The sequence below is a fragment of the Tinamus guttatus genome, unplaced genomic scaffold (assembly GCF_059628265.1).
Source record: "Tinamus guttatus ecotype Peru unplaced genomic scaffold, ASM5962826v1 Tinamus_guttatus_pri_ptg000177l, whole genome shotgun sequence".
Taxonomy (NCBI): Eukaryota; Metazoa; Chordata; class Aves; order Tinamiformes; family Tinamidae; genus Tinamus; species Tinamus guttatus.
In genome coordinates, this window is record NW_028288711.1 from 31,871 (window position 1) to 52,776 (window position 20,906).

Consider the following 20,906-nt stretch of genomic DNA (forward strand, 5'->3'; position numbering starts at 1 on the left):
TGTCCCCGAGCATTGTGCATCAGTCACAACTCAGCTACGCACTGGCATTTCCCTGAGGGCTCTGGGGCTCCTCGTGGGACGCGGCCTCTCTCACATGAAGACCATCAGCTGAACCCACAGAGGGAACAGTCAGGAGGATCTGTGCCATGTCCATGTCCCGGGGCACAGCTGGAGGACAACATCTGGAAGACCAAGAGAGGAATGAAGTCACAGGAAAATGCTTGGTTTGACCATGGAGTCTTCTGCCTTGGGTACTGCCTATGCATCTAAAGAAGCACAAGACTTTGCAGTCACAGCTGATTCCTTGGTGTGTTTTGCCCAAGTGCACAAATACTTACAGCTGTTCCCCAGTGCCTGCTGCAGCTCAGCTTGTGCTATGAGCTCAGGTGCCAGCAGGAGCAGGGGGCATTAAAATAGTATTTCAATAACAAGTGCATCCTTTGTAGGGGAAAAAAAAATCCCATTCCTTAAAATTAGGGAAGTTTGACATCCCAAAAGAAAATCTTGTGCTAAAACTGGGGTTAAGACTTCCTCCTTTTTAAATTTCCCTTTCTTGAATAGGAGGAAGAAAAAAAAAAAAAAAAAAGGAGGAAGGGAGAAGAGACTGAGAAATAAGAGGAAGTGAAAGCTCCCACCGTCAGAAACATCCCAAACTTTTTTTTTCTAGAAAATGAGTGATCCAAAATTGCAGAAAAATGAATTTCTGACAGCTTACCTTATCTTTAGCTTTCCCCACCCACTCTGAATGTCAGTGCCCATGATTCTGTGTGTAATTAGATAACAGGGGTGATTCCAGGGCACATGCAGATGAGCAGGGAGGTAGGAATGTAAATACGCCTTTGACTACACTGAGAACAATCCTCTTTAACAGCACCCTGCCAAGGCATGTATAGGTGGTGGGTACCTTGCAGGGACCAGAGGGGTTGAATTATGCCCATCTATTTATAGCTTATAAATTGCCAAGTGCAGCATAGCAGTGGTGTAAAATTGCTAAGCACAGCACAGTCCTGGTGTAAGAAAAGGATCAGTGCGTGGCATTGCTAACAGCCATGTTGCAAAAAGAGCTCTTGTATTTCTGGAAAAAGGCTTGTCTTGCAGTACGGTCTTGCTGCTTGTCTTGCAGCATGGTGCCTGGGCCACAGAGAGTGTGTGCCGGCGGCAGCGCCTTCGCTCAGCTCCTGACTTGGGAAGCCTTTTGGTTCGCACTCTGACCTGGGTGAGCATCTTCACACGTTTAAGCCTATTGAGCAGCTAGCGAGGAGCAGAAACCTCTCTGCTTGGAGAGCGCTGCGGTGCAGCATGAGGGCTTCGGCAAAGGGCATTATGACCCCAAGGTGGCCCACAGGGCCTGTGGCACTGCTCACGGGACCCTCTAGTGCAAGTGCCGGTTAGTCCACGCCGCCGCTGCTCCGTGAGGAAGATCCATGAATGCGGTGGCTCACCTCAGATGACTGGTCAGTGCAAAAAGCTCTGGGTCTGCAGCCACTTTCCACTGGGAAAGCAAAGTAAGGGGAAACCTGCCACAGTCACAGGGAGCTCTTGCTCCCCTCTCACTTGCTGTTTTTGCTGGCAATGCCAGGCCAGAGAAGCTGAAGAGGGACTGAGCTGGAAGGGTTTGAGGAAAAGGGCTGTAGGCCCATCTCACAAGGAGAGGGTAGAAAGATGTGACTTGTGTAGGCTGACAAAGCAAAAGCCTTGGGTCAGGACAAGGAGAGCAGTGTATCTGAGGTTATCTCATCTGCAGGAAGAGATGAGCTACTCAGAATATAGATGCAGGTACAAAAGCATGGGGGTGTTTGTTAGCTGTGACTGCTGAGACTGGAAAGCAGAGGTGGGTTTGTGAACGCTGGGGCCCTGGCAGAGCCTGCCCACAGGAGTCAGGTTGTGCAGGGGACACACACGCTGCTTCTCTGAGGGAGCCTGGGTCCTTCACGAGGGGTTTCACGCCGTCACGGTGGCGATTCCTCTGGCCACGTGCTGGCAGCGCGGCAGCAGCGCCGCAGGACGCCCAGCTCTGCGCACACACAGCCGTGCTCGTGCTTATTCATTCCGCCTGTGTTCACAGGCTGCCTCTTGTCAGCCCCGCAACCTCTCGGGGAGATGCCTCTCCCCAGCGCTGCAGACAGTGTTTATCTGTGAAATAATGGAATGGCGAAAGGGTGTTTTACTGATTTTTTTTTTTTTCTATTACTCGCGATGCTCAGCAGCTTGGTGCTCACGTCCCGGGAACCCTGTGGCCAGGTTGGAGATTTCACCCAGCCAGGGCTGGGGAGCAGCACGTCAGCCCTGGCCCCACATGGTGTGTCCCCTACTAGTGTACTTCCTCCTGGCTGGACACGGAGAGTAACAGGGTTATAAAAGGAGCAGGGGGAGAGGTGACAGCTGGGCAGGGAGAATTAGAAGCAGGCAGATGAGATGAGCAGGGAGCAGGATGGTCCCGAGTGAGGGAGGCAGCAGGATGGCCTAGCCTGCCCCACGGGGGCTCCTTCCCTCGCATGGCGCTGCGCCCCACAGCACAGCCTGTCCCTCAGTGACTTGCCCCATAATCCAGCCCCTCAGCACAGCCCTTCCCTCAGTAACTGGCCCCATAACCTGGCCCCACATCGCAGCCCTTCTCCCAGGGCCCGCTCCCGCAGCGCGGCTCTCCCCTCAGGGCCCGGCCCCGTAGCGCGGCCCCATAGCGCAGCCCCACCGCAAATCCGCCCGCCCTGCCCTTCCCCGCCCCGCAGGGCGGCGCGGCCGGGCCGGGCCGGGCTGGGCCGGACCGGGCGGGAAGAGGCGGAGCCGGCCCGGCGAGCCCGGCACATCGCGGCGCTGGCGCGGCGGGAGCGGCAGGTAGCGCTGCCTGCGGAGCGGCTGCGCGGGACGGCGCGGCCATGGGCAAGGTGCAGCTCTTCGAGATCCGCCTGGGCGAGAGCCGCGTCGTCTACAGCCCCGGCGAGCCGCTGGCCGGCACCGTCACCGTGCGCCTCTCGGGCTCGCTGCAGTACAGAGGTGGGTGCCGCTCCGCCGCTCCCCGCACCGGCCTCCTAGTCGCGGCGCCGGCCTGGCCCTGTGCGGGCGCTGCCGGCGGCGGGAGCCTCGCTGCGGCCGCCGGGGGGCTCCGCCGTGGCGCCCGCAGGGGCAGGCAGAGCCGACGTCGGGCCGCGGCGCGAGCGGAGCCGCCGGGCGGAATCGGCGGCGCCCGCGAGCCGAGGCGGGTGCGCGAGGCGAGCGCCGCGTCTCTCCTCGCTGCGGCTCGCGAGGTGCCGGGTGAGGCAGCGCCGGCGCGGCGGGCGCCACCTGCCCCCTCGTTTCTCTCTCTGCTTCCTCCTACTTTTCCCCCCTTGCCCGCAGAGCCGGGCGGCACCGGCGCGTCTCGCCCTAGTGCCCCAAGCCGGCCCATGGCTCCCGCGGGTGCCGGCGGCAAGCGGCGGAGCTGGTAGGAAAGAGCAGACCAAGGCAGTGCCCCTCGCCAGCTTGTCCCCAGGCTGCGGCGGCGTGAATGCCCAAGCCTGGGTTTTGTAAATGTCCTCTCCCAGCTCCTCGGATAATGCTAGCTCAAGGTGCCGTGAAGCTCGGGGCCTGCCACCCCTTGGTGGTTTTGGGAGGTGGGCTCTGAGGAAGCACGGGGCACCCACGCACAGGGCATCTGCCCCCAGCCAGCAGCAGCAGCATCGTAGGCGACCTCAAGCGCCAGGTGGGAGATGACTGGCCCGTGTGCGCGCGGTCCTGTTGGGGAGCGGAGCTCGGTGGAGCCGGCGCGAAGCCTTCCCGAGGCTGCTGTGTCAGCCGTGTCTGCAGCGCCAGGGCTGCCTGGAGCATGGTAATGCGGACTTGCTCCTCGTTGTCTCTGAGGCTGTCTTGCTTCTCCAACGTGAACTCTTCGTTCTCTGTAACAAACTGTTGTGGGGCAGGAAGGAGTGGGGAAAGGCCAAAGAACCTAAAATGCCAAGTCTCCTGAATGCAGACGTTCGCCTGGGTGATGGTGCCCATGCCACAAGGGTCTGGGGGGTTCTTGTTTTTGCCAACATCTCTCCCAGTTTTCAGCTATGTTTTTTTGGAAGCTTCCTCAGGAAAAGCTCTCCAGGGCAAGTACAGACTTGTTGGCTGTTTAACTCTCGTCACAGCAAAACAGTTGCTCATGCAGAGCGCTTATCTGCTCAGAGGATTCTTAGAGCAATGTTTTTTTGTTTTTTTTGTTTTTTTTTTTCCCCCAGGAAAAAACTCATAGACAAAGTGCTTGCTGCCTGCTATCCTCTCTTTCCTTGGCCTGTCCCCTCCGTCCCTGTCCCTGAAGGGGCCTCTTGGGCGAGATGAGAATGAGATGAGAGTGTTTGGCTGTTCAAGGCTCAGTGTGCCAGTCCCCTGTAGTGCCAACTAGCTGCGCTCGTGTGGTTGCACCTTGCTGGTGCTCGGGGGAACCCGTGGGCTCTTGGGTTCCCTTGCGCACCAGATTTTCCTCCTTGCCTCCCACTGTGCTGTAGCTGGTTGCTGCAAGAGGAGGAGGACAGTGTCCCTGGACCGTCTGCCTTTCCTTCTGGGCACGTCCCATATTGCTTTGACTTTGGAAAGCTGTAGGGTCTGGCATAAGAATTGTCTCTCGAGCAGGGAGGTATTTTGCTTTGGGAGGTTGGTGCTTTGGTAACGCTAGCACAGCAGTACTCGTAACAAGCTGGGGCAGCTGAGCAGGGCTTGAGGGAAGCTGGCCGAGATCCTGGCGCTGGCAGCAGCATCTAACGTGGTCGGAGGTGGGCTGCGTGGGGCCGTTCCTCCTTCTGTGTGGAGGCGATGGGGGCTGCAGCTCTGGGCTGAGGTCCATGCTGCTAGGCTTTGCGGCTGAGGCAGGAGGAGACTTAGGAGGAAGCTCGTGGATGATGCTAACTTCCCATAACTGGTGTCAGAATCTGCCCAAATCAGCGGGGATGCTTCAAGGTGTGGTAACAGTGTCTGCAAAACACACGGTGACTCTTGGCTACGTGTCCCTCCTGCTGTTTCGTGTCTTACGGTCTCTGGTGTCAACCGACCCTCGTCAGTGGGACTGGGCACCTTCTTCCATCCACCTAAAGGACATGTCCCACCTTCAGGACAAGGAGGAGCAGCTCATGTATCTGCTGGAGCCTCCCTCATGGTGTGACAGCAGGCAGCTACATGCTGCAAAGAGGTGTCCCAGCGCTAGGCAGCCTGTCCAGCCGTGCAGGGCTGGCAGTGGGGTCAGATACCCTCTATCGTTCAGCAGCCCTGTGCTGGGGTGCGGGCAGCTGGAGGCCCGCAGCAGCGTCATCTGGTGTTGTGAAGCCCAGTTACACCTTCGCTCCTCAACTCTGAACTTTTCAGGCACTAATAAGTATCTCTAAGGGCAAGACTTGGAATATTGCCCCATGAGGAACTGGCCCATAGCGCCAGAGGGTTTCCCTAACCGATGTAGCTGCCTGTCTCACTGTTGTGATCCCAAGATCCCGAATCTAGCACAAATGTAAATCTGGCCTTTACCTCGCAGCGTTTTATGGTTCTTAGAAATTGCGCCTAACAGGAGGTGAACACTGGAGACAAACAAGGTTCATTCTGTGCTGCTAAACCTGCCAGAAATCACAGGTCATAGAAAAACGACTCGAGACAAACCTTTGAGGGTCATGAACGCTCTCATCTGCCTTGGCTTCCCTGCAGTGAGTGCTGGTGGCTCCTCAGTAACACGCAGCTCTCGGCTGAGGGTGCCACAGCGTCCCACGCGATGACTCGCCTCGCGCCGAGCCGCCCGCTCCTCTGCGTGCCACGAGCCGGCCCCTCACCTGCAAACTGTGACGCCTCAGGGAGAAAGCTCCTGCCGGCGCCAAGCTCCTAATTGTTGTGCCTGGCTGCCCGGGTAAATCATCAAACACGTGTGTACAAAGAAGAATTAATCCAGGAGGAAGCTGGCACGGGGCCAGCTGGATAGGGAGTTAGTTTGGGGGAGGGAGGAAAAGTTCAGAACATGGACGCTGGGCCCAGTGGCCGCAGGGGTGCGACAGGGGTGGCCTGCAACAAGGGCTCTCCCCTCTGCTCGAGAGCTCACAGGGCGAGACAGGTTATTTCAGTCTGCTGCCTCCCCTTCAGCTGGGCTGCTTGTGGGCAGCCTGTTTTACCATTTTGATGGTAAAATAACAGTCTTCTCTCCAAGTCACTACGAGTAAAGCAACTGCAAGTGCTTTCCAAAGCCGTCTTCAGCACAATGCTGTTCTCTGCTCTGTTATTTGGCTGTCCAGGTTTATGTGCTGATGACTAGGCTTTAAAATCAGTCCCTGAACTGCAAAGCTCCAAATGGAAGTACCTGTGGTTGTTTATGCTCTGCAGGTATCCAGGTACATATTTCCCCTTTCTTCCAACCAGATAGCCTGCACCTTGGTATTTGCTTCCCTAAATGCTCTCATTTCTTCCATGGAGAGCTGAGAAAGCTGGTGGTGCAGGGTTGGAAGCAGCTCACTTGAATCTTAAGTGATGTGACCACAGCAGAAGGTCAGTTCTGCCTCCCTAGGAAGCCTTAGGAAGAAGTTTGCATTTGGTTAAGGTGGTTGTGCTGTGCGCGTAACCTGTCCCCTTCCCAGGGGAAAGGGGAAATGCCTGTGGACTCTGTCCATTAGTCAGGATTCGTCATAAAATTTCACTCCTGAAGTGGAGGAGGATTCATTCCAGCAGGAAGGCTGTGGCTTGGTCTGCTCGGCACAGCGATGTGTAAAGATGGCTTCGATCTGCAGTTGGTAACCTGAAGTGTGCTCTCTCCTGAGACTGAAGTTTGTCCTCTCTAAGGGTGGATTTTAACTTCCTGTGCTTGACAGCTTAGGTCACCTTGTCTCATCACAGCCATAAATCATCCGGCCGGCGGGGATCTCGGGGCTCGTGTCTGCTTCAGGATTCAGGCTGACGATGGAGTGTGGCTGCTTGAGTCACAGAGCAGGGCGCAAGCACCGTGTGCTTGGCGGGCACAGAGTGAGCCCCGGGGGGTCCCCACAGGCCCGGGGCGCCCCTCAGCCACCACCCTGCGCTGGGGCCGGGCTGGGATGGGAATGCCGCGCGTCCTGGGGTGGGGATGCTGCGCGTCCCGCAGCACTCCGGCCGCCCGGATGCTTCCTGCCTGAGCAGATTAACTTTCTTTTCGCGCTATTTGCAGTGAGATAGCGTAAGCTGTGTGGCCGAGGCTGTCTGAGACCGTGGAACAAAAGAGGGATTTCTGCTGTCCTGATCGCCTGCTGCCAGAGCTCCAGCCTGCCGGGCTCTCCGCAAGGTTCCTGTGTGCCTCCTGTCTCTTTGCACCTCTTGTGCTCATCTGGAAAACAGCGCTTGCTGCTGGGCTCAGTGAGGAGACGTGTAGGGGCCTTCCCTGCTTAACAAAACGGGTGATGGAGCTGAGTGGTGGCTGTCGAATCCGCTTCCAAGCGTGATGGGGGGGGGGGCTGCCAGGGATGTAGCTAGCGTCAGGCAGGCTGTGGGGACACTTCCTTGCTGGGAGGAAGACATTTGTGTTTCTGTGTCTACCTTCTTTGGTGGCAGCTCAGTATGTAGCAGTGACACAGGTGTCCCTTGATGTGCAACTGGCTAGAAGCCTTCCTGGCCAGGAGGGCAGACCAGGCCTCCTGTATGTGTTTGGTTGCGAAGAAGCTCGTGGGTAAAGGCTTCTCTTGAGAGAGTTAGCCGTGGCTGGACACCAATTTGTCTAGGGTCAGATATGACCTTTACAAGGATAGTCAGTCCCATGGGGTCGATTTGGATTGCTTGAGCAAGTGCCCACAGTTGTCTGGGGACCCAGAGATGTCAAGTGTCTGCAGAGATGCTAGAGGGATGTCCTGAGGGGAGCTGTTGCTTGTTCCCTCTCTGCAAGATGAGAGTAGAAACCTAATACAGTTTGAAGCTATTTAGAAGCCTAATCTAAAAGCATCCCTAACCTTTGAGCTTTTAGTAACACCTCACTCTTGGTTTTAAAATTGGAGCTTATCAGATACCTGCAGCAAAAAGTGTTTGGTGAGTCTGGTTTCCAAACCACACGATCCCTATCCGGAGCCGCTGTTTGTCGCTTTGGTGCTGGGGTTGGTTTCTGAGCCCCGTCCTCCACCTGACTGGCCCCAGCGCCCCGTGCGTGGGCGACGGCACTGCTGCCCTGGGCTCTCCGTCCCTCCCTCCCACCCACTTCATCTCAGATGCTCCCTGCAGTAAGACAAGAATTGGAAGGGCTCAGAGGGCCGAACCTCCACAGATGAAACCTTGACACATTGGGGCCTATCAATCTAGGACTGAATGTGAGGGAGCCCCAGGGCCTCAGTTCTCAGCCCCAAATACTCCGTTTTCTGTCTGCTTGGGTGCGTGCAGGTGTGTAGCCCGACCCTGTGGGGGGAAGGTTACCCCTGAGCGTGTAGTGCTTCTGGCATAGCAAGGGTTCCCAGAGTATTTGGTGCTCTGGTAATAACCAGAACGTAAGTCATCTTCCAGAACTGATGAGCTTGCTATAAATAGAGAATCCAGCTGCTTGCACTGAATGGCATCAAAGAGGATCGCTGGAGCAGCGCTCCCCCAGAATGAGCCACATTCTGACTGTTTCTCCCAAGACGCTGGGGGAGGGGGTGTTTCCAGACAGCCGAGGCCAAGCGGGAGCGCCATGCGTGGCGGGTGCTGGCCTACGCAGGCAGCATGTGCATGGGGCGGACGGAGTTGCCACCGTGCTGCCCCACAGGGCTGCCCCGCGCTCCGCCCCGCGGGAAGGCCATGAGGATGCGTGGGCGCCACAGGAAGGGCACTGCTCACAAGGTGCTGGCTCCAGCCTCGTGTCTGAGTGCTGAAGCCTCCGGAGGTATCGGCAAATCCTGGCCGTTGACCTGTGCGCGGGGGAGCGGGTCTGAGCGCTGGGGCTGCGCAGTCGCTGCTTGCAACGCTGCTGGTGTCTTAAGACGTGAGCCACAACGTCTTGCGTTGACACGGTTGTTTCCAGGATGCCAGGGAAATCGTGAGCTTGAGTCTGTAGCGCTTCTCAGCAGCACCTTGGAGATGGAGGCCTTCTCAGGGAGCCTCGCTGTGGCCATGTTGTATGTGCTGAATCATTGCAGTCCATGGTGTGTGGTTTTGGGGGGTTCAGCCTGTCAGAGACCTTTCTTTGGCCAAGTATTGAACTGACTCTTGGCCGGGTGATGACTCATCTCTGAGCGCAGGGAGGGAGTCCTGGAGGTTGAGGCCCAGGAGTCCCTGGACTCTGGAAGGAGTGTGGGAACATTGCCTCCCCTCCGGAGTGCCCACTTTGCACCTGTAGGACCCACTGCTGAGAGGTCCCGGGGGCCTGCGTCCTCTGTGTCCTGGGTGACACTGACATTTTGGACATGCCGAAATGAGCATCGGCCAAAGGGGAGCTGCTCCATCCTCAGCTCCTGGAAAAGCCCCTCCAAGTCCCAAAGGAAAAGCAGCCTCATTCGGTCCTGCTCTCCTGCTCGGGCCTTGCATGAAGAAGCCAGTTAAGCACGAATTTCTGGAGCTCTTTGAAGCCTTTATTTAGAAAGAGCCTGAAAAGGGAGTAGGCCCTGGTGAATCAGCCTCTTTGTGTTAAGTGGAGGAACCCGATCAGTCAGATGTTCATCTGCCCACAGTGGCTTGGAGCCCAGAGCGTCGCGGGGCGACAGCGACTGACGGTGCAGGTGAAGAGAGGGCCTCTGCAGGGGAGAGTTCATCAACCTGCTGAGGGGCGTGAGGAGCAGAGCGGAGCTGGCCCCGGAGGCCCCCACGCGCTCTGCCTGCCCGGCCACTTGGCGCAGGCTCTGGGGCGGGCTGAGTTGCTGCCTTATTCTGCCAGGCTCATGGGATCTGGTGCCTCGCCCTGTGCTCGCAGGGAATGAGCAGTGATGGGGTAATGGGTTTAAAGGTGCAGTTTGTTCCAGCATGGGCCTCGCTGATCTTAACGCGCCTTGCAAATGTCTCCTGGTGTGCTAGAATGAGCAGCGTTTTCTTGTCTTCCTTGATCTATAGTCGGGGAAGTCAAGATATTCCCATGTACTCTGACTTAAAGTAGTACTAAGTACCGGGTGGGAACCTATTTCTGGGCAAGCTATAAAAAAAGGTGGTTCCTCTCTCCTGTTTTAGCAGCAGCTGCCGTGCCTCGGTGTGACCCAAGCGTTGAGCGCTGGCAGCTCCTGGTGTCCTGAAGGATCCCGAAGCTCGAGGTGCTCTGCTCGTCTCTGTGTGCGGCCTTGCGTGGTTGTGAAGAGCGCGAGTTATGTCAATGCAGGTTGCCCCCACTCGCAGTTAAGTTGCCCGTGTTCCCTGAGAGTGCCTGGGGCTTCCTGCTGCCCAGCTGACAATGTCCATGTTGGTTGCTGGGACCAGCTGGTAACGAGCTGAGCGGCTCCGGCCCAGCGTGTGATTCCTGTTGCAAATCTCAAACAAGCTCCTTCTGGAGCTCTATCTTCTGAGGTGGAGGCAGAGCCTGCTCTCTTGTGGATGGGGTATCAGAAGGGGCTCTCAAGCACAGCTCTATAAGGAGAAACGGCTGTGTTAGTCTCAAACAGATCACTGAATTTCTGGCCAGATACATGGAAAGGAAGATTTCTTGAGCCTGGAAGATGGTATTGCACATGGGAGCAGAGAAGTGCCTGAAATGACTCCACTGCCTCCTCCAGCCTTCTGCTCGTCTGCAGCTCCCCTGCGCCGCCCTCCTGACACTTGGTGCTGGGTGCTGGGGAGGAGGCTGCAAATCCTGGCGCTGCAGCTGAGGTGCGTGGCTGGCAGGCAGTTTTTCAGAGTGGGCTGCGAGATCTGTCTCTGAAAGCCAAATACTTTCTGTAAAGCCTCCAGTACTCCCCTCTGATCCCGCTGTTCTGGTGTTCAGGGCGCCTCCGTGCGTGGTCCTGACTCAGAAGGAAGTGACATGTCTCTGGGCACCATTTGCCTGGTCCCTCGTTGCTCTGTGCATGGGGACTCGAGGGCTGGGACGGGGGGCTCCCCGCGCTTGCCACAGCTGGTGCTACGTGCAGCCTGCCGTGTGCCTGGCCGTGCCCTTTTGCGGATGGGGCGTTAGGCTGGGTTTCCAGAATAGCTCCTGGCTACTGCTTTGCTCCCTCTTCCCCTCCTCACAAGCCACAGTCTGGGAATGTAGTGGCCCCAAATGCGATGGGGCTGCTCTTGCCTCACGCTCCAGGAGGGCAAGGGGCAGCTGGGCCCTCGACGGTCCTTGCAGGCCCTCGAGTCACAGCCGCCCCTTCCTGCCACCCTCTGTCCCAGGCTCTGTGGGTGACCCAGCAGCGGGAGCTGCATCTGACTGCAGCTGAGGAGTGGCGACTTGCTCGTTGTTGCCAGCAGTGCTTTGGAGGAGAGAGGGTGCTGGGGGCGCCCATTGTGGTGGAAGCTCGGTAGGCAGCGAGGCCGGGGCAGCGTCGCGGCACTCAGGGCTGTCAGCTCCTCTGCTGGGTGCTGGCCGCTGTGGCCGTTGCTTCGTGCCTGTTGCTTGCGCCTGTTGCTAAGGAACTGCGGTTGCCTTTGGCAGCGGGGTGTACAGAAAGCTCAGACTGAGGAACGCTGCTGTCCACCCCCCAGAGTCCCGGTGGCCTTGTTCACTCCAGAGTTTTCCTCCCCGGCCTGGCATGTGCAAAGACAGACTTGTGAAACGCAATCAAGTGGGGGGGGGATTTTGTTCCAGATGTTCAAGCTGACCCCATCCTCCAAGGGCAGCCGGAGTGCTGATAAAACTCTGTGATGCTATAAATAAACCTATCAGCTCTGTGCAGGAGAAAAGCCTCTGGTTTAAACAGAAGTTTGCTCTGAACAGGAGCCCAGCAGTTTGCTTTTTCCCTTGGGATGTACATAGATTTCTGTTTTGAGGGAAGTAGGGGGTGGAAATGCAGGTTTCCCTGTTGCTCTGCATCTCTGTGGTGAAATAAAATGTGTGCAGATGGGAGAGGATCAGCCTGGAGAGGGCTTGGCCACGATGCTGCTTCTGTGCAGGCTCACACAATCTGCCAAGTCGCTCTTGGGATTGCACGCTCTCTGGAACAAGAACGTCCCTGCAGCATGGAGATGTTGCCTAGAAAGCCGACTTGTTTACTTAGGATTGGGGAAGGATCTTGACCTTCTTGCAGCAGTGTCGCAGAGGGCAGAAGTGGTAAAATAGTCGTGGTCCGGCTCCATGGCGAGGGTGATTCAAGACGGCTCCGAGCACGGAGCACCCGCTGCGCTTGATCAGCAGGGTGTGGGGGCCCTGTGACCATAGGGCACGGTGCCTCCTCGTGCCCTCCTGGGCAGCCAGCTGTGTTGGCCCTCTCAGCAAATGGCTCTTCTCCTTCCTCGTCTGAGCATCTGATGCAGTTCTTTCCCCAGCCAAAAACGTGGAGAGGACTGTTGGTTTGTCCTCCCCACCCCCATCACAGCCGGGTTTAGTGCGTGCTTCAGGCCTCTTCAGCAGTGCTTTTTGCTGTATGTGGGTGATGGCGGTTATGCACTGGCCACATCTTGCTCATGACCGTAGCAACTGCTGCGACAGAGTCTTGCCAAGAGGAACAGGCAAACCTGGCTCTGGGGACTGGTCCTGCTGAGCCTGGGAGTACAGGAGTGGCTTTGCTGCTTGGAGACTGGCTCACCGAGAGCTCGGGGCCAGGGAGGGAAGGACCATCCTGTCCAACTGCTGTGGGTGATTTGGCTGTTTCAGCCTATTACAGGTGCGTGGGGGGAGGCAGCAGGTGATCTTGCTCCTGGAGACTGTATGGTAGTGAAGTCCTTGTCTCTGCCCACCTGGAACGAGGGTGCTGAAGTGATCTCTGAGCCTGACCTGGGCTGGTGCGTGGGGGGAGTGTTGCCCGTTCTGGTCAGAAGTGACAAAACAGCAGAGAGACAGAGAGATCAGACTGTAGCAGCGGCTGTATTGTCGCTTGGAGCCTGTCCACAAGGAGAAAGTGGTGCCTGTGGCTTGCGTGATGGTGTGGTGTGTTGCAGACCTTCCCCCAGGCTGTGAGGAGCTGTGTCCAAGGTTTCCCGCATGCGGGAAGCTTGTTACTGGTGTGGTAAATGCTGCTGGATTCATGTCAGCTTCAGACGAGTCAGCTCCTGGGACCTGTTTGGTGTGAGACAGGAAGTGACATCTACCTTTCTAAGGAGTTCTACCTACTACAGGGCTTTGAGTTTTCTCCCACAGTTAGAGGCGTAATCCTGTTCTTGCCCCTGCACCAAACTTTGGAGAAGGAGGAAGAGGAACCTTTCCAGACAGTGCCTAACTTTATGCAGAGCTGCTGCCGCCTCCAGCTCTTAGTGCAAGCTGATCTCTTCCATCACTGTCTTGTGAAGTGCCTGAGACAATTTGTGTCTTGGGAACTGATGGGATAGACCTAGCAGGATTAGGACAGCTGAGAATTAATTAGGAGCTGCTGGTTTAATTAGTAGTGTCTCAGTATACTTGCACATGAGGGCTGGAGGCCGAGGGCAGTAGCATGTCCTGTGACCCAGCCTTCCTTCCTGCCTTCGGAGAAGGGTACCAGCCTCTTGCGCCTGCCGTTGTGCCAGCGTCACTGCGTGTAGAAGCAGAGCAGTACGAAGGCCTCATCGTGCCCCTTTTGTGCTCTGAGCTTCCTTGGTGTCTGCTTTTCACAGAGCTCTTCTAGGAATAATTCCTTCTGCGCTAGTGGGCTGAGGTAGCTTGGCTCTCTGAAGGGCTTGCTGCCTCTCAGGCTTTCCAGCTCCCGCTTCGCTGGAAGCCCGGGCTAACCCCAAACCCCATTGTCTTCATCTTGATTCCAGGCTGCAGGTTAAGGGGCCCTCAGGGCAAAACCACGGGGCCCTTCTCTGAGGTGAAGCTGAGGTGCTGCCTGCTGCAGTGGCTCTGGGGACCGGCCTTGAGGTTGCATTATCTCCTCAGTGCAGACCTCTGTCCTCAGCAGCTGAGGGAGGAGATCCCTCCCGAGGCCGGATCTTACTGCGAGCTGGGGCAGGCAGTTGCAGCGGAGCTGCTTGCTCCGGGGCAGCTGGGTGCAGCCTGGCCTGAGGTCTAAATGAGACCCTCCTTCCTGGCCTAATCCTGCCACTCAGTGAGTGTGGGGTGGCCAATGCTCGCGACTGTTTGTCACCCCTTGTCCACGGGAACTTGGCTGGGGCCATATTTGGCCTCTTCAGCTGGGCCGGGGAGGAGGGTGGTGGGCTAGCAGCGCCCGGGAGGGTCTTGGGCCCTGCAGCTTGAGAGGACCCAATTGAGACGCGGTGACGCTGCCCTCATGGACACGGGCGACGGGTGGCTCTGGCCCGGCTCTGCCGGGTTCCGTGGCACGAACGCTCAGGCCCTGCTGGTCTCCCCCAGCACCTAATGCCCCACCGCTCCTCGGTTACCTGGCTCCTGCAAGCGGCTGGCAGGAGAGGGCTGGTGTGTAGCTCGGGGCCTTCCCCATCTCCGCAGGAGCTGCCTCTCTAGGGAGCCCTGTGTGTTCTCACCTCACTTCTGATGCTGTGGCTGCCTTCCTGGGAGGTGGGCTGCCACCAGTAAGGCCTAGAAAGGACTCTTGGAATAAATGCCTTTATCTGAAGGACCTCTCAATTTCTGGCATATCCTTTGAGCCCCTTACGATCGCGTGCCCCATCCCTTGTTGTCCGTATGGATGAAACGGGGTGTCTTTGTAGTCCCTCCTGGCCTGTCGTTGCAGGGCTGGACCCTCAATTCCTTGGGAATGTGCTCAAGCCCTGGTGAAGCTGGGCGCTGCCCTGAGCGCTGCGGCGGGCACGCACCGGGGCTGTGCCCAGGGGCCGCCCTGCTGGCGGCTCCGTGGCCCTCCCTGCGGCAGGACGGGAAGGGGAAGCTCCAGGATGGTGGTGAGGACAAGCAGATGGGCCAGTGCCTTCATCCTGCGTAGGCCGCCACCAATGCAACAGCTGCCGGCCCTTGCCGCGATACCTGCTTTTAGTTGAGGGGTGCAGTGCTCACGCTGTGCAGCGCCCCCGGGCTGCCTTTCTCTCCTCAGCCACAGTTTGTCCTCTTACCCTTCTGCCCGTAGGTGTTGCTGTAGGTGCGTAGCAGAGATGGGGCTTGAACGCAGACACGTCGCTCGTGCCTGGGGCTGACACCATTGACATTCACAGTGGCATCCTCTGTGCTGGTGGGTGACGCCGCTTGCTCGGCGTGATGAGATCGGGGAGCAGGACGGCTCCTGCCCCTGTGTGGGAGATGTGTGTGCACAGCCCATCGCTGCGGGGAGCGGCGGCTGTGTGTCCTTTGCTTTCCTCTCCCAGCTCCCTGGGGCAGGCAGCTCCCTGGATCAACAGAGCAAAGTAATCTGAGGTCTCCTTAAATCACCTTGGAAGAAAACGGACGTGCCCAGCTCTTGGCGTCTTTATTTTTACTTTAGTGCCGAGATGGCTGCGCTGTCCGCTCCTATTGCCTGCACTTGGCGAGCACTGCAGCACGTCGCAGACGTGCCTGTCTGTGCGCAGAGCTGCCTGCGCCCCGGGGCCATGCAGCCGTGGGGCCTTTGCCTCCTCTGGAGTGTCTTAATTCACTTCTCTGCTTGCTCGTTTTCCTTGCTGCCTTTCCCGAGCTTTGGCTTTTCCTTCTTTGCTCAGAGCAACCTGGATGACTGGAGAGAGGGCAGCTGGGGCCACATGGTTGCACTGGATCCCAGAGACCTTTTTTGTTTGGTTGGTTTTTTGAGGTGGGGTGGGAGGTGAATGGAGGTGGTTTGTAAGGGCTGGAATCGGCCTGTTCTGATGTAGAAACCTTTCTTATCTGCTCTGTATCCAACTGCGCACGGAGATTGCCTGGAGGGAGGGAAGCCTTGGAAAGGTTCAGCTTCCTGACAGTGCTGCAAGCTAGCAGGTTTGCACCTCATGTGGCTCTGTTCTCATCAGCCCTGACGGTGCCGGTTTGCCAAAGCTGCCCTGCTCGCCCCATGCTGCCAGCTGCTCCGGGTCCCTTCTCTTTGTGCGTGGCAGCCCCAAACCCCCAGCCAAGCAAGTTCCTCACATTCTGCTTGCAGGATGAATGTGGGGAGGTTGATTTTTATAGGGAGCTGCTCCAAAACTAACCCCACAGTTAAGAGGTAAAATGAGTGGTTTCACTCATTGAACCAGGCGCCTCTGGAACCTCTTGGATGGAGGGGGGGAAAGTTCACCTCCGCAGGCAGACCTGACCCTGCAGCGCGTTGGGATGGCCCAGGGAGGGCTCTTGGCACCCGGGGAGCCCTGGACACGCAGTGCCCAGCCCCCCCCAGCCTGTGAGGCCAGCAGCGTGCGGAGTGTGCAGCCGCACAGCGCATGCTGCAGCCGCACGGTGCGCCTGCCGGGAGCCATGTCAGTCAGCGCCAGCCCTGTGGGATGTTGCGTTGCTGGGGCTTGGTGCGGGCCCGCTCTCCCTCAGTGAGGCACGGGTTTGAGCTCGTGTTCCTTCTTGCTGGATCCTCCACAGCCCAAACCCTTCCAAGTCTCGACCTGTGTGCCAGTGATTCGGTAGCCCTGGCAATGGCACACGAGCAGCTTCGGGGAGTGGAGAGCAGAAGGGGAAGTGTTTTTTCCTGTTGCTGTGAAATTGCCTCTTAAGTTTTTCTGCTTGGAGCGAAGAAGTTCTTGGGGACTTCTTTTGCCCCTTCAGTTGCCCTGGTCCGTGTGGAAGGGCAGCGTGGTGCTGGCGAGGGCGTCGGGAAAGTAGGGTGCCTGCCAGGCCAGGTGCCATCCGTGAGCACAGGGCCTGCGGAGGGTTACGCGCCCGCAACCAGGGCACAGGGTGCTGGCCTTGGAACCATGTCGGGTCCTGGCGTGGGCCAGGGTGTTGCGGGAGGGCGGCTGCACGCTGAGCTCCAACAGCAGCCGGCTCTGCAACGCCGCACGGGAGCGAGCAGCTCCTCGCTGCTGCTGCGAAAGGCCGTGAAGCTCACTCAGCCCGGCTGCGCGGCTGGCAGCGCCCGCCTGGCGCGTGTGCCAAGGGCAACCAGGAGAGCGGCAGGCCTGGGCAGCTTCTCCTCCGCTCCCGCGTGGCCTCATGGACGCCACCGTGCCCCGCGCGCGCAGCTGTGGCAGTGGGGCAGACCCGAAGCCCGTGTTCTCCCCAGAGATGCTACCTGATTGTAGCTGCCACAGCTGTGCAAGTGCCGCATGGTACCTTTGCCCAGGCACATCTCCTCCTGAGGGTGGCTGGGTGCCCTGCTTCTGGGGGCACCAGAGGCTGCAGAGCCCTCAGTGCTCCTTGCTCTCGGGCCAGGGACACCTGAATGGAGAGGAGGGCTTCGCTGCTGCCGCGTCCTTCGCTGTCAACCTGGGAGCAGGTGCTGGTGCAGAACCTGGGAGGACCTAGATTTCCCTGATTCTTCTCCCAGATGAAGGTTTGCATCTCAAGGAGCTGAAATTGCTGCTGTTACGATCTTCCATAGTGTGAGGAGGCTGATGCAAAGATTTTAATGGTGATGACAGCTGGGAAGAGCACGAGGGGAGCAGAGAGGGCAAGAGCACTGAGAGTAACAAAGGGGAAAATGTGCCTCTGAACTGAAAGCGTGACCTGGTTCCTCTCCTCCCTTTTCTCTACCTTGCATGTGTTTTTCAGTCTCCCATGGGAGCATAATTCTGCTGCTGCATAGGGCCCGCATATAGCACTCGAGGCAAGGCTGAACGCGAGGTTTTGCTTTCTCCCTGTACTTATGCGTGTGTTTTCCCTTCCCAGCTATCAAGGTGAGCTGCGTGGGCTCCTGCGGGGTGTCTAGCAAGATCAATGACACCGCCTGGACTGTGGAGGAGCAGTACTTTAACAGCACGCTGTCTCTGGCAGACAAAGGTAAGATCCACAAGGAACAGCAGAGACCTGCGGCTGTGCTGCTGCATGCTGGGAGGTGGCGACTTGGCGACGGCTGCAGAGATGCCCCGCTGACACTTGAGCGTCCTGCTGACGTGTGATGGCCCTTTGCAGGCCCTTGGCCTGTGCACAGAGGATGAGAGTCGATATTAGAAACTGCAAGAGCTCGGAGGGAGCTGTGTGGAGCCCGGGAGGCTGCAGGGCTTGCAGCCGCCCTGCAGACACTGCCTGCATCCTCAGGCTAAGACAGGGCTCTTGGCAGCGACTTCTCTGATGCTCGTGGGTGTCCATGAGTGCCAGGGCCTTGGCTTCGCTCAGCTCTGCTGCCAGGGCGTGTTGTCTCGGGGAGTCACGGAGCGCTGCTCCAGGCAGCTGCGGAGAACACTTTGATCACACTGGTGGGGACGTGGAGGTGTTGCTTTCTCTCCAAGAGAAACGTTGTGAGAGTGCCCTAAAATAATTACCAGGGCACGCCCTGCAAGCCGAGATAGGGGCTGGGCTGTATTATGCCAGAGGGTAAAGTGACACCAGAAGCCTCTAGGGAATCTGGACACAAATGAATGCTGCCTTTCTGCTGTTAAATAGGTCAGTGCCACTGCAAATAATTCATGCTGTGCTCTGGTGCCTGTTGAAACCGAGAGGTGCCACTACCCACCTGCTGAAGGCTGCGGCTGCAGCGGTAACTGTGTACCCAGTCTGGCCAAGGAGCAGGCTAGTAGGTGCCCAGGGTGCCCTCTGCTCCTCTTTTATCTAATAACAGGAAACGGATAAAACCAAAGTGGCAGCTCCTGTTTGCTCAGCAGTTTTTAAAACAGGGCTTTTAGCGTTGAGGCTGACCTCATCCTTCGAGCATGCGCAGCGAGCGCTGCCTGTGCAGGTCCCGGGCCGGGAGGCAGCTGCCGGACTCGCCCTGTGCCCTGGCTGCTGGCCCACGGCTGCGGGAGAAGGGAGGGCACTGAGAAACCTTCCTGCCCAGCTTTGGGAACGGAGCTGGCAGCAGCCGAGCAGCCCCGCTGGGAATGGGGCTGGTAGCAAAATCCTAGTGACTTTGTGAGGTGCTCCGGGCAATTGAGCTCAAATGAGCTGAGAGCTGCAGGCTGTGAACTTGGATTGCAGAATTTGGGAGAGTCATAAACCTGCAAGTGCACTGAAAAAAACTGAGCCTTCCAGCTCTGGTTCTACTATTTGATCCTTTGTGGGAGAAACCATGATACTGTGGTTGGTTCACTTCTGATAAAAGCCCTTGGTCTTTTGCTCTTAACTTTCTAGGACTCAGATTTTTAGTGTCCTGCTCATTTCTGTGTGGATATTTGTCAAGTACCAGCACTGTGAGCTTTGCCAGAGACCAAGCCTCGAGAGCTGTGTGTTTGGGGTCAGGACTGCCTGCACGGTGTCCCCCGGGAGCAGGAGTCAGTGGGGCAGGACACATCGGAGAAGTGATGAAGGCAGCGAGGGAGAAATCTGTCCTGTAGGACTGCCGATTCCTCACTGCGCTTAAAGGCTCAGGTGTCGGAAGTGCTCCTGCTGTCCTGTCTTACAAAGTCGCAGTGCAGCTGAGGCCTAAAAGTTTAGTCCCTGCTAGCAGAAGCGCAGAGCCACGTGCCAGGTACGCGTGGCCAGCGACATGCGCTCTCCTGCTCCTCGCGCGGAGCTGTGGGGGATGTGCCCAGGCCGGCACGCATGTGCCCTCTGGAGGGGGCGGCCTTTGGAGATCCGTGACTTGCCGTTCCCAGCCGCATTCCCAAAGCCTCCTTCTGCCACAGGACTCTGGGCTCTGCTGCCTGGGGCCCTCCTGTTCCACTGTCCTCGCTGCCCTGGGGCTGGCTCTGGCCCTGTGGACCATCCCGGCGCCATAGCAACTGTGTGGAGGCTCCCCTGCTGCAAACCCTGCCCACCGTGGGCAGCAGGCCCTCTGCTCGGCCTCCTGATGGGCAGCACTTGCCCCGTAGCTGTTGGTTGTGCAAGTGGTGCAAAATCACAAGTCCTTGTCCTGGACTTGCCGAGTTTGACCCTCATCCTTCTTGGGGCAGGACTGCTTGGTCTCTGCAAGGACACGGTGTTCCTGCAGGTGGTGTCTCTGGGCCTGAGTCCTCCCGGAGGGACTGCTTTGAAGCCATCCCTTGTGATGGCTGTGCTGGTCTGTACAGGGTTTGAACTAAAAGCCCGTGGGCCTGGCCTGATCCAGCCCGTGGGGCAGGAGAGCAGCAGGGCTGTGTTGTGCCAAGCAGTCAGGCCGTGCACGCGGAGTGGCGGGCAGGGCTCCCGCACCCACCCCTGCGCAGGGGGGCCGTTGGCATCTGGCAGCGCGTGCCCCGCGGCGCCCGCCGCTCCTTAGGGATCTGGAGCAGTCGTCCCGTTGACCAAGAGAGCAGGGCTGGCCCTTGGCATGGACGCAGTTCTGCCTTTTATGGGCTCCCCAGGAATAACTCTCGGCTGCCAAAGCAGCTTCCCGGGACGGGACATGTGCGGGGCCAGGGAGCAGCTGGGGTGCGGGAGGTGCCGGAGGCAGGAAGCGCCTACATCCGTGCGCCTGTGCCCTGTGGCTCTATGGCCTGGCCCGGTGGGAAGTGGCGGCCACACAGCCAGCAGCGAGTAGCGCGTGACGAGTCTGCCCTCCAGCCTAATTAAAGCAACTAGAATGATGTGACTGAGCATTCGTTGAAAGACTTGGGTCCCTCGTTCTGTGCAATGCCCAGGAATGGGCAGGTGATAGGCCACGCTCCTGGCTAGCCTCAGCACTGCTGGAGACCTGGGGACAATGTCAGGCCGTAGTGACACGAAGCGCTGCCCCATTTCCACGCTGGGCTGCCTAGTTCAAGAGCAAAGCTCCACCTCTGGCCCATGCAAATCACGCGGAAGCACCTGTGATTGCCTGGGATCACAGCAGCTTTCTCAGCAGTTTGCAGTTCCTTGCCTCTATAGATCACAGTTAATCCTCGCTGGTTTTTGCAGCCTTGCCATTCTGTCAGATCCTACTCATACACGGACAACGTCCCTGGAAGCTGCTGATGCAGAGATTTGCCCGCAGTGGAGTCTTTCCAGCAGCTCGCTGGCTTTGTGGCGTGGTCACTGCCTCGGGGCTTGTCCTGGCAGCCTCGGCCGCGTGTGCTCATCCCGCGCCGTGTCCTCCGCATGTGCAAACGTGGTGCGCGCTGGCGGCTGCTGCAGCACAGAGCCC

The 20,906-nt window shown here is 58.1% G+C and overlaps 1 protein-coding gene across 1 annotated transcript in view; it reads left to right on the forward strand.

The window, feature by feature from the left end:
• The first annotated feature begins 2,829 nt into the window (after positions 1-2,829).
• The window catches only part of ARRDC1 (arrestin domain containing 1), a 28,529-nt gene continuing 10,452 nt past the window's right edge, over positions 2,830-20,906 (forward strand). The window contains exons 1-2 of the mRNA XM_088523278.1: positions 2,830-2,994; positions 17,600-17,710. Of these exons, the coding sequence (XP_088379404.1) occupies positions 2,877-2,994; positions 17,600-17,710 (229 nt within the window). The 5' untranslated portion in view covers positions 2,830-2,876. The remainder of the gene's footprint in view (positions 2,995-17,599; positions 17,711-20,906) is intronic.